The sequence below is a fragment of the Rattus norvegicus genome, chromosome 19 (assembly GCF_021556685.1).
Source record: "Rattus norvegicus strain SHRSP/BbbUtx chromosome 19, alternate assembly SHRSP_T2T, whole genome shotgun sequence".
Lineage (NCBI taxonomy): Eukaryota > Metazoa > Chordata > Mammalia > Rodentia > Muridae > Rattus > Rattus norvegicus.
The window spans coordinates 53,560,309-53,573,203 of NC_141552.1; the positions used below are offsets into that span (position 1 = coordinate 53,560,309).

At 47.3% G+C, this 12,895-nt stretch overlaps 1 protein-coding gene across 2 annotated transcripts in view; it reads left to right on the top strand.

Moving 5' to 3' along the window:
- Hydin (Hydin, axonemal central pair apparatus protein) overlaps window positions 1–12,895 on the top strand; it is a 345,749-nt gene that overhangs the window by 216,781 nt on the left and 116,073 nt on the right. For both annotated transcript variants that reach the window (XM_087594210.1, NM_001427650.1), the window contains 3 exon segments: window positions 33–242; window positions 3,872–4,009; window positions 11,498–11,675. In XM_087594210.1, coding sequence (XP_087450336.1) covers window positions 33–242; window positions 3,872–4,009; window positions 11,498–11,675 — 526 coding nt within the window.

The window sequence follows — 12,895 nt, forward strand, 5'->3', positions numbered from 1 at the left end:
GCTGTTCCCACGTGGGATGCCTTTCTCTGCAGGTCTTCGACATTTTGCCCCTCTACGGAGTTCTGCGGCCCTACAGCAACCATCAAATATCGTTTACCTTCTACGGACACTGTGACATCGTCGCCCGGGCCAAAGCTCTGTGTGAAGTGGAAGGAGGGCCCACCTATGAAATAATCCTGAAGGGGGAGGCGTCCCTGGTCAACTACTCCTTTGACACGAAGGACATTAACTATGGATTGCAGGTAATGCAGACATCAGGTGGCGGTTTTCCAGGTGTGCCTTAAACATGGGCTGTGGTCCTCATACTCCCCAACCCCTCATCTGTATTCAGCTTCCCTGCCCCTGTCCCCCTGTTTGCAGCCATTTCACTTGCTCTTCTTGACGCCTCCTCCAGGTAAGCATCAGAAGATGCTCACTTTCCAGTCCCATCTCCCTCGTTAGCCCCAGTTTCTCACACCCCTCAGTTCACAGGCTCCAAGGTTTCCTTGCCACCCTCTCCCACGCACCCCACACACCTGAAATGTACAGCATTTCCAAGTTTCCCACCTCAGTCCCACTTTGAACCCCTCCAGTCCCACCACAGCTCACACCTAAATTTTTGTTTTGATGGTTTTGGTTTTGATTTTTTTAAAGGCAGGGTCTCATGGGGCCCCGGCTTACTTCAAACCCACTGTTGTAGCCAGAGGATGACCTCAAATTCCCGATGCTCCCACCCACACCTCCCAAGAGCTAGGATTGCATGCATGCACAGTGACACCTGGCTGCCATGCCTGAATATCACAGCAGTCTGCCCGTACTGCAGTGCAGAAGGGACTCCGTGTCTGATTCAGTGGGACCTGCATTTGCCTGCAGTTTCAGTTTTCAAAAGCCAGCTCCCTGCCACATGATGTCAACACCTCTGGTCTACAGACACATACCAAGCAAGGGATCACGTCACTACCAATCCACATAGACGTCGTTGTCAGAGAAATTTTCCAAAAGTGTATCGTCATCCCATCATCATCCCCATCATCCCCATCATCCCCATCATCATCCCCATCATCCCCATCATCATCCCCATCATCCCCATCATCATTCCCATCATCATCCCCATCATCATCCCCATCATCATCCCCATCATCATCCCCATCATCATCCCCATCATCATCCCCATCATCATCCCCATCATCCCCATCATCATTCCCATCATCCTCATCATTCCCATCATCATCCCCATCATCATCCCCATCATCCCCATCATCATCCCCATCATCCCCATCATCATCCTCATCATCACCCCATCATCATCCCCATCATCCCCATCATCCCCATCATCATCCCCATCATCCCCATCATCATCCCCATCATCCCCATCATCATCCTCATCATCACCCCATCATCATTCCCATCATCATCCCCATCATCCCCATCATCATCCTCATCACCCCCATCATCATCCCCATCATCATCCCCATCATCCCCATCATCATTCCCATCATCACCCCCATCATCATCCCCATCATCATCCCCATCATCATCCTCATCATCCCCATCATCTTCACCATCCCCATCATCCCCATCATCCCCATCATTCCTGGGACAGTTCATCCCAGCAGCTCAGTCTTGAGAAAAAAGCACATTTTTTTTTTGCTTTGGGTTTTTTGTTTGTTTGTTATCCTGTCTGGATTCCTGCTGTTACCTTAGGAGCATCACCTCACATCTCCAAGCCTCAGCATCTCTCATCTATAAGATGGGGATGGGCAGCGATGCCATCCCACCAGCGATGCTTTGCTCTGGTCATGGTAGACTGTCACTGTGAGATCTCTTCTCTGTCACCAGTTAGGTCACTTAGCTCCTGGCTTGGGCTGGGCTTTTCTGCTCCCTCCCTCCCTTCCTCCATGCAACTGCCCTACTGAGTCTGGCTCTTGCCACCCCTATGCCCCCATCTTCCACACAGATCTCCTACCTTGAGAGGCAGGGTGTGGTGCAGACATTTCATTTGGAACCCGCTTTGAAGACACTGTTCTCTATATGCTGATCAGCTGTGGGTCTCTGTGCCATTGCCATCTACTACAAAAAAAAAAAAAAAAAAAAGCTTTGCTCACAAGGGTTGGAGATGCACTAATGTGTATTAAGTTATTAGGAGTCATTTTAATAGTATGCCATTTTATCAGTACAATTAGTGTGGTACTAGGCTTTCCCCTGGGGACCATGACTTATGACCTCGGTGGCAGGTGTACATGCCATCTTATGGGATGGGCCATATAGCCAATCAAGAGGTAGCTTGTTATGCCCATAACATTTATGTCCCTGCTGTACCAGGGAGGTCCTTGCAGTTCACAGGGTTCGTAGCCGGATGAGGCTGATGGTGACTTTTCTCCCCAGTAGCTCTCACAGCACCTTCCAGCAGTGTGAAAGCTAGGCTAGCCAGCAGGGATGCAACTCCCAGTAGAGCACCAGCTAGATCTCTTCACGGTCCATGACTCGACCATGTGGTACCTTTGACTACAGGTCTTACGGTCAAGTTCTGGGAGGTGACCTATAATATTGGCAACAGCCTGTGATATTTAGGAAGTCGGTGGGATCCCCATTGTTCAGCCATCCTTTTTATGATTTCGTTTTGGGTTTGGAGCTTTTTGAGATGGGGTCTCTCTGTATAACCCTGAAACTCATCATGTAGGCCAGGCTAGCCTCAAACTCAGAGAGACCTACCTGCCCTGCTGCTTGATTGCTGGGATTAAAGGAACGTACCACCACACCCAGCTGTTAAGCCCGTTTTTGTTTTTTTTTTTTTTTCCGGAGCTGGGGACCGAACCCAGGGCCTTGCGCTTCCTAGGTAAGCGCTCTACCACTGAGCTAAATCCCCAGCCCCTAAGCCCGTTTTTTAACTGATGCTCCATACACAGACATCGAGTCGCCCATAATCCCCCGGTATAAGCCATCCATTTAGCTGTGGCCAAGTGTGTCTACCCACTGCCTCTCATGCACCACAGCCCTCTCTACCTCCACACTTGTCCTGCACTGTGCTTCTCATGTCCTGCTCCGCCCCCATCCCAGACCTGTTCACCTGTCAGTCACGGCCCAGCTCCTTCCCAAAGCTTACCTCCTCCCTGCCTTCACTTGGCACTTGGCACATCTCAGACACAACGCGATTTCTGACTGGGGTAGGGGTAGCTCTCAGCCGGGTCTCTGTGTACTTCTCTCTGCTTAGACTGTGTGTTGTGTACTCAGAGACTGTACTTCCTGGTGATTTTTACCTCATTTGATCCCTGTTACGTAGCCATGCAGAAAGTAGAAATTATTGAAATCCGTGTGTACAGATATGCGTGTAGTCTGAAGACTGCCTCTGCAGTCAGAGTCACCCAACATGCTGTCTTCTCCGCCATGTTATCCAGATAGAATTCACTTTGCTTCTTCACCCCCAGGGTCCTCTGATAAACTGGTCTCAATTCATCTCTACAGCTCTGTCACCCTAAACAGACCTGATCCTACCTAAGACAACGAGTTTTGCCCTGGTTTGTTCTCGGAACCCCTGAAGTAGGCCTCAGTTTGGGGGCGTTAAGCCTACCATATGAGCGTATGAAGAACGCTAGCAAATCTTAACTGGCATGTTATACCTGTGCCTCCTGATATCGTTGGAAAAATTAATTCTAGAACATTCTAAATTTAAAGATTGTGCTTTTTTAATAGGATCAAATCAGAAGCAAATCTTCTTATTCTAGAAAATGTAGGTTCTCCAGGGAGTTACTTCCACAATGCTTGAATGTGGATTGACCAACATCTTATGGCATGTAGGAGGACATTTGTGGGGTGCATTGGCTGATCCCCTTGTCCAGGCTGAGAGCAGAATCTCACAGACAAGTCACAGTCCTTCCTCTCCTCCCCTCTCCAGCTGTTTGACCATATCACAGAACGTGAAATCACACTGAAAAACATCGGGAAAGTTGGCTTTGAGTTCAAAGTTCTGACTAATTACCGGTCTTCCCCAAGGAACCTTCTCCCTGGAATGCCACTTATCCTGCCTCTGTCGGTGAGTCAGAAGGGAGAGGGCTCACCCCAAACAGACGAGACACACCCATGGCAGGGGACATCACTGCGGGTACTACAAGTAGCACTCAGACATGGTGTAATCCCAGAGCATTCAGGAGGATGACGCAGAAGGATCAGGGAAAACCTGGTCCTTGGCTACTTGGCAACTTTGATGTGAGCCTATGTTGGTAGACGGACTGATGGGTAGGTGGTTAGATCGATAGACAGATAGAGAGACTCAGGAATACTCGGCCATTAAACAAATATCTACCAAGTCCTCCAGTACCTATTTCCAGGTACAACAGATATGTGATGAACCAGTTAGAAACGTACAACTTAAGGGTGTTCCCCCATGATAGTAAGTTTAATTTGAGCCATTTGCGCTGGTACACTTTGAAACCCCTAGGAAGTAGGACCTTACATTCAAGGCCACCCTGTGCTGTATAATGAGATACTGTCTCTAAAGTGGGAGAAGGGAGGGGGGCTCCCACTGGTACATCAAAGCATGTATGAGATCGCCCGCAGCCAGCCAAGGCTCACTCTGGTTCTGGAAGCAAGAGGGGAAGTTGCTCCTCTTGATAGTATGTTGAACTGGCACTTTTAAAAAACTTCTCCTTATGAGGATGACACATGCTTGTTATAAAAAGTTAGAAAATAATAAAAGGGGATGTAATTAATTTATAATTATTCATAACTTTTTTTTCAAGATTTCAAGACTTTTATTTGTGTTTATGCATGCGTGTGTGTACATGTGTGTACCCAAGAAGGGCAGCATGGGGACATCGGATCCCTGGAACCTGTGCCACAGTCAGTCAAGAGGAAGCTCACGCTGTAAGAGTTTCGAGTGCTTTTACCCACTGTCCATCTCTGCAGCCCCCGTTCACCATCTTATCATCCAGAGATGAGGGCTGCTGCGCTCCCTGACATGCATGCCCTGTAGTCCTTGGCCTGTGAATCCAGACCTTAACTCTAAGCTACACCATCGCCATGTCTTTTAAACCCGAGCTAATGTCTGTTAAGCCGACTCCCCTTTGCTCTTCTTCCTGATTTGCCGTAACTGGTCTTCAGGACTTGCATCTATGTTTTCTTTTCCTAACTTCGTGAGCTGAGTGCTGACTTTTCTGTCTTACAGAATAGTGAGGACTGTAGCGTTGTTATTCAGTGAGCACACCCACGCCGATTAGCCTTACCTCGGTAAACTGCCTTGTGGTGGTAGCACGCACGCCTTTAATCCCAGCAGTCAGAAGGGAGAGGCAGGTGGATCTCTCTGAGTTTGAAGCCAGCCTGGTCTATAGAGCAAATTTCAGAATATCCAGGGCTACACAAGGAAACCCTGTCTCAAAACAAACAACAACAACAAAACAACAACAATTTAAAAAAAAGTGCAGAACCCAGGCTGGAGAGGTGGCTCAGTGCAGAACCCAGGCTGGAGAGGTGGCTCAGTGGTTACGAGCACTGGTTGCTCTTGCAGAGGGGGCAGGTGAAGGGTCAGCGTCTAGCTGTCCATAACTCCAGTCCCAGGGGATCTGATGCCCTGCTTTGGCCTCCGCAGGCACCAGGCTAATGGTGGACAGACATACACACAAAAGCAAGACACCGATCCACGGAAAGTAAAAAGTCTTTTAAAAATGTGGACATTGTGTTTATATGCAGAACTGCTATCCCAATTTCCACTATTTTCTAAGTTACCTAGACTTATACATTTCTTTTTCTTTACAGATTTACTATACTTTCGATATTTTTATTAGACTTATTGGCTTGGGGTGAGGGGAGCACGGTGCACATGTGGAGGTGGGAGGACCACGAGCTCAGCCCTCTGCTACCCGTGGATCCAGGGGATCAGGCTCAGACCAGTGGGCCTGACAATGCTACCGGAAGAGTCAGAGGTCATGTGGCCCTCTCAGCTCCGACTCAGCACACGAGCTGTTATATTTAGGATCTAAAAATCTATGACTTTTTTAATACTAATAAATACAAGAAAATCATGTTTTCGGGATGACAGAGTACAGATCACCGCGAGAATCTATGAAACTAATGGGACAGACACAGCATTCAAATCGTTCTCATCCTGTGTTTGTTTGTTTACGTTTCATAAGGCATTAAGTACACAGAAAGGGGCTGCCCTACTCCTCCTTTGCTGCCCATAAATCCAGGAACGTTTGCATTGTGGCCGGGAGATGGCTCAGTGGTCAGTGTAAGGACCGGAGACTCCCAGCCCCGTGAATGCTGGTGGGCGTGGCAGCCCACCTGTTGTCTCAGCACCAGGCAGGCAGAGACTAGAGAATCCCTGCAGTGAGCTCTCCAGCCTGGCTACCCACAAATCACTCAGCTCTGGGTTCAAGGGAGAGACCCTGGCTCCAGGTAATGGAAGAAGACACCCAGTGCCAACCTCTGGCCTTTCACATATGCACACATGTTCTCCCCCACACATGTGAGCATGCATCCACATATGTGTGCATAGCCCACACACATACAGGATCAAAAATCTGCTGAGGAGGAGGGAGGTAAGTATGACCAAATACCTCATGTGACATTTGCAAAGAATTGGTTTTTAAATATATATATATAAGAAAACTTTTTGTTGCATACACGTGTGTTTCTGGATTGACACAAAAGATTTTACTTCCATTAAATGTTCTTCACAGACCACATTTACCTGCTTTAAGTGGTCTCTTTCTCGTCTTTAATGGCTTTTGCTTTGAATGCACTTCACGGTCTCAACATTAGCTTGTCTTTCCTCCAAACTTTTGTTACAGCCTATTTTTAGGTTGTCCTCTCACAGAGCGCGCCTTGTCAATTTTTACAAACTGAGATCTGTGGTATTGTTTCCTTCCTTGTGTTTTCTCTATACAAGTTTGCTAAATGGTGTTTCTATCTTTTCCTAGCTACTTTACTTTTGCGTCTTGTTCCTTAGCTCCCCTTTGACAGCATTCGGGCCTACAGAACTGCTGTGTCAGCCGAAGCAACTCTGGGGAGAAAATATCTATTAGGATCACTCTTTGATTAAATTGCTCTCATCTGATTATCATAAATACATGCTCCCACATTTACAAGATGAAATGTGGATAAGACTGTTGTCTGCATAAGCTGTAACACCAATGTAAAAAAAAAAAAAAAACAGAAACAAACCAAACATCTCCCAAGGTGTTAAGACTGTGTATATTAAGGTATTAAAATTGTGTGGCAGAATAAGAATAAATACTACAGTTAAAAGGGACACAGTCGTTCTAGATATGCTAATACAGTGCTGATTCTAATACCCATTAGGTATAAAAGAAAATGAAGGAACACTGTGCTATATGCTGCTGTCTGCATCTTAAAATATAATCATAAGTGTGCATAAGCTGGACTTGGTCAACTCATAAATATTAGCTAGAGCTTTTCTTGCCTCTTTGTTAGCCCATGATAATTGGCTGATAAACCTCTCCCTTTATGCTATGCTCACCAGTGTGGGTGGGTGTAAGACCTGAGTATGTTTCTTCCCTTTCTGTCACCTGGGATGGTTTGTCAGCTAAAGCAACTGTTTTCTGAAGGGCCGGCCAAACTTGATCAAATACCACATGTGCCTTCTCTAGGAAGACGCCTTGGACTCAGCCAGGAAGTCATTCCCACACTATGATTTATTATTTATTACCACCAAAGAACACACAGGAAACCAGCAAGGGGGTGAAGCAGGCAGAAGTTCAGGAGAAGCAAGCGAGGCCTGCCTGAGGGGACGCCCGCCAGGGAGCCCCAGAGGACACTAAGTCCCTGCCTTGGTTATTCCTTTCATTTCTATGACAGAAATACCTGACCAAAAAAATGAGATTCAAGAGGAGGGAGAAAGTGAGGGATGAAGGGAGGGAGGACAGCAGGATGGAAGGAAAACCTTTTTAAGAAGGAATATAGTCTGTCGTGGTGTGGGACGGCCTCTGTTCCTCCTTGTTGCAGCAGTAGCCTGAGGCAGCTGGCAACACAGTATCCAAGGTCTACGAGTGTCAGAGAGATGGCTGTCTGTTCTTAGCTTGTTCTTTCCTTTTTATTCTGTCCGGAACCTCAGCCTGTAAGGCGGAGCAGCCCACATTCAGGTTATCTAACCTCAGTTAAACCATTCTGAAAACACCTCCAACAGAAAGTCTAAAGCCAGTCAGGTTAATCATCGCAGCCTCCACCCCCAGTCTCCAAGCCTGTCCTCTACCCCCAGTAATAAACTCTGACAGCCTGAGACAAGCAGGGGAAGACTCACTGGAGACTACTGGGAGATTTTATTAGAAGTTTGTCAGACAAATGCTTCAGCCTGTCACATAGCAAAATTCCCTCTGAAAGCAAGCAAGGAGTTAACATAAACTGTACGGTTTGCACAGGTGAGGCACGGTAAGGAAGTCCCATCAGGGAAGGGCAAGAACCTTCCAGAACTTTGGCTCCCAGATACTAACCAAGAGTCAGCCTTGCAAGAGGACTTGCTGTGGTTCAGGTTCTTGAAGCTGCTATGATGCTCCCCCCTTTTAGCTCAGACTTCTCTTTATGTCTGAATGGGATTTTTCTCTGTATGTTTTTCTTTCCCTACATACCAGCTATCCTATCATGAAGCCAAATTCTTATCATGAAGACAGATGTTTGCAGAATACAGAATTGCCCGTGCATATTTAGTGTATAACAAAATAAGGACATTTGCTCAACGTGAGTCTCAGGACTGCATGAGAGCTGTTTTACTGGGAAAATACATGGCTAAGCGATGGAGATAGATGCAAGGCTCCCCTCATCCCAGTCACTGAGCATGGGAATAATGGCTCTGTAGGGAAACAAGAGAGCATTATAGACTGCCCGACAGAGGAGTGAGGAGAAGGAAGGAGAAGGAAGATGAGGGTAAAGCTCACACACACACACACACACACACACACACACACACACACACACACACAGAGGCATGGCACGCCCTTTGTAGCTGCACTGGGCATTGTGGACAAACATGGGGTGTGGCCAAGCATGGTGGTGCACACTTGTAATCCCAGCTCTGAGGACTGGAGACTGGCAGACCCCTAGGGCTCCCTGACTAGCCGGCCCAGTCTACTTGATGAATTCCAGACCAATGAGAGACCATGCCTCAAAAACCAACATGCATGCTGCAAGAAATGACACCCATGGTTGTCCTCTTAGACACACACACACACACAAACACACACACACATGCACACACACCCCCATACACACACACATACACACACATACACACACATGCACACACATACAAACACACACACACACACACACCCATACACACACACACAGAGAGAGAGAGAGAGAGAGAGAGAGAGAGAGAGAGAGAGAGAGAGAGAGTAAACGCTTCTGTAGCTAGAATGTGCCCAGCTGGTCTTTCCCATGTGAGGCTCCACCCACCTTTGTAACTTATCATCAGTAATCTAATTTATAGCCATGCAACGCTCACACCCACTTTCCGGCTGCTAACCTACTGGTTTATTCTCACCCCGTCCACAATCTTAACACTGCGGGAACTGTCTTACGTGAGCAAAATGAATCTGAGCCAAGTGTTGGACTCTAGAAGCACAGTAACTGTGAACTCTCATTGCTAAGCCTGGACCGTAGCTAATATATCTGTATGGATCCGTGGTTTGAGATGGATGAAGTCAATTCTATTAAAATGCCCCTGGACCATTTGCCTTCTCCCTAGCTTTATTTTAAAACAGCACAACTGGGGCCCAAGGGGTGGCTCGGGGGTTTAGAGAGCTGGCTGCTCTTCCAGAGGACCTAGTTTTGAGTGCCAGTATCCATGTGGCAGCTCACGACCATCTGAAACTCCTGCCCCAAGGAATCCCATGCCCTCTTCTGGCCTCCACCAGCACGCATGTGGCACACACACAATAATTTAAATGGTATAATTAGTTGTACTCCCCAGCAGCTGCTGTTTTTACCAGTATTATGATTTTTTAAGATCCATCCATATCATTGCATCTTAACAACGGTTCATCCATTTTCACTCCCGAATAATGTTCCTTCTCTGGCCATATTAAAACCACTGAAACCACATTTGTTTGCAGAAAGTGGGTCAGGCAGTGGTTTCTCACTAGACACAGTTCTGCTGTGAATCTCCCCTTACATATCCCAGTGTTAGATGTTTTCCTGGGGGCATCTGCCAAGAGCTGCTGGGTCCCAGGCTACGTTACGGTCTGCTCTATGTGGTGACACAAACTGTGTTGTTCCGCTTCTTTGTGTTGGGTTTAGTCTTCTCAGACTATAAGCCTCTCTAGGTGGCCCAGGATGGCCTTGAACATAACATCCTCCTGTCTCCACTGAGTGGAGATTCTATTCCCATGCCACCATACCTGAGCTCGACAGTTTCCCTGTCTGCTTGTTGACCTTGAAGTCCCACCAGAAGTAGAGAAGCGTTTCCTGTGAGGCAGGTTTTCACCGAAGCTTGGTACATTTTGCCAGTCCTGTAGTCAGGAAGGAAAACTTTCATATCTTCTTAGTTTGTATTTCTTTCACTACTTACAAAGGTGAGTACTTTCCCTGATTTAACCCTGAACCAAAAGAAACATGCAGGTGGTATGGCCAAACCTGCTTTCAAATTATACTACAGAGTCAGAGGGATAAAAAGCAACATGGTACTATCGTACACACACACACACACACACACACACACACACACACACACACACACACACACACACATACACACACGCTAGAACAGACACAGAGATCAGCAGAATAGAACTGACAGTCAAGGTATAAATCCACACAAATACAGTTACCTCATCTTTTTTTTTTAAATACAAAGATGCCAAAAATACACAAGAAAGAGAAGATAGTGCCTTCAACAACTGCGGGGTGTGAGGAAAACTGGTAGAAAAATAAAACCAGATCCTTACTTCCCACCCTTCACAAAATTCAGCCATAAATGGATCAAAGACCTCAACATCAGACTTGCTAGTCTGGCAGGCTGTGGTGGTGCACACTGCACATTTTTGATCCCAGCACTGGAAGACAGAGGTGGGCAGATCTCTGTGAGTTCAAGGCCACCCCGGTACTGCGAAATTGATAAAGGTAAAAGCACATTTCAACTCATAGGCTCAGGTGAGAGCCTTCGTAGTAAGACCCCATAGCACAGGAAGTAAGAGCATCTGCAGACAAATGGGTTTTCTGAAACTTAGAACTGTTTCTGCACATCCAAAGTAAGTGTGAGGTAATTGGCTGATCAGCCCACCGAGTGCAAAGACATCTCTCTCTGCTAGTGATTCGTTGCCATAGAGGACTAGGGTATAGAATATACAAAGAACTAAAAAACTAGACGTTAAGAAGGGAATGAGTTACTGTAAAAATGTTTTTATTTGTCCCTGGAATTCCTCCTTTAGGCAGTACATGCCCCTAGGCACCTGCTCCCTTGGGATTTTCTTGTCTTTTCTCTTACAGCACCATGGTATGTCTAACCACCCATCAGAAGCATAGAACTGGGGGACACCATCAAGCTCTCTCTGGCCCCCCTGTCTTGCAGGGTTTTATCCAGTCGAATAAGGAGCAGGTGCTGAAAGTTTACTACTTGCCTGGAATACCAGAAGTCTTCCAAAGAAACTTCCAGATACAAATCGCCCACCTGGTCCCAGAAAACATCACTCTGTACGGAGAGGGCATCTTCCCACGAATCAGCCTTGACCTACACAGGAACCTCCGAGGTAGCCCCACCCACTGAAATGACTTTACCCATCCACCCCCGGGGAGGGGCCAACAAAAACTTCCAGTATTCTCTGGTCCTCTTCTATGTCGTACCTCAGTTGCCAAGGATGGAGGGCAAGAGTTAGATTTGACTCAAACTGTAGCCATTGCAAACTAAGACTCCGGCCAATTTTGTCACCAATTAACTCCCACCAACGCCAATGTGGTGACATTTGGGCCAAGTGTGTAGTGTGTACTCCTTCAGCCATGATGTCTCTCCCAGTCTCCTGTCCCAACAACACATTTGGGTGTCTTCACGGTGGAACTGGAGTCTGGTGCACTGCCAAGCATCGAAACCACGAAATATAACCTTGGCAGGGAAGCAGCCGAAGCCTTAAGACCTTTACTCCAGGGTTCTGTGCTTAAAGGCTGAAATTAGACATCATTAGCAATTCGCCTACGTGCCTAGCCCCATGTGGTCCCCAGAGCCGTCTTCTTGTGCCAGGCTGGTAACTCTGCCAATACTTGGCTTAGGGTTCTTTTAGCCGTCTCTTCCTAACCCAGGGCAGGACCAAAGGTCAGTGGAAACCGCTCGTTCTTCACGGCCTCCTCTTTGCAGTTCTCAGAACGGATTGCTTTCCCTATAGGGTTTTGGATGAAAGCCCACTTCCCAGCCATCCTCTCCTTCCCCTCCTCCTCCCTTTCTTTCCCCTCCTCCTCCCCCTCCTCCTTCCCCTCCTCTCCCTCCTTCCCCTTCCCCTCTTCCCCCTTCTTCCTGTCCTCCTCCTCCTTCCTCTCCTCCTCCCGCTCCTCTCCTTTCTCCTCCTCCCCCTCCTCCCCCTCCTCTCACCTTCCTCTTCCCCCTTCTTCCCCTCCTCCCCACCTTCCTCCTCTCCCTTTTTCCTCTCCTCCTCCTCCTTCTCCTCAAGTCACAAACTTACCCACTGAGGAGCATCCATTAAATGATAACTATCAGCCCCCTGGGACCATGATATGTTTTCATATTATATTGTATTTCATATAACATAAATATGAATAAAGCTAAGACCACACTATAATATTAGAGCTTCAGTCAAAGAAGGGTAACCAAGCTCCACACATGCCGTCAGTCCTCAGGATCTGCTCAAGACTGACTGACTCCAGGCCCTCCCTCGGCTGCTGAAATCCACACATGCACAGGTCCCACACATAAAATGTCATGGTTTTTGCATGGAACCTACGTACATCCTCCCATGTACCT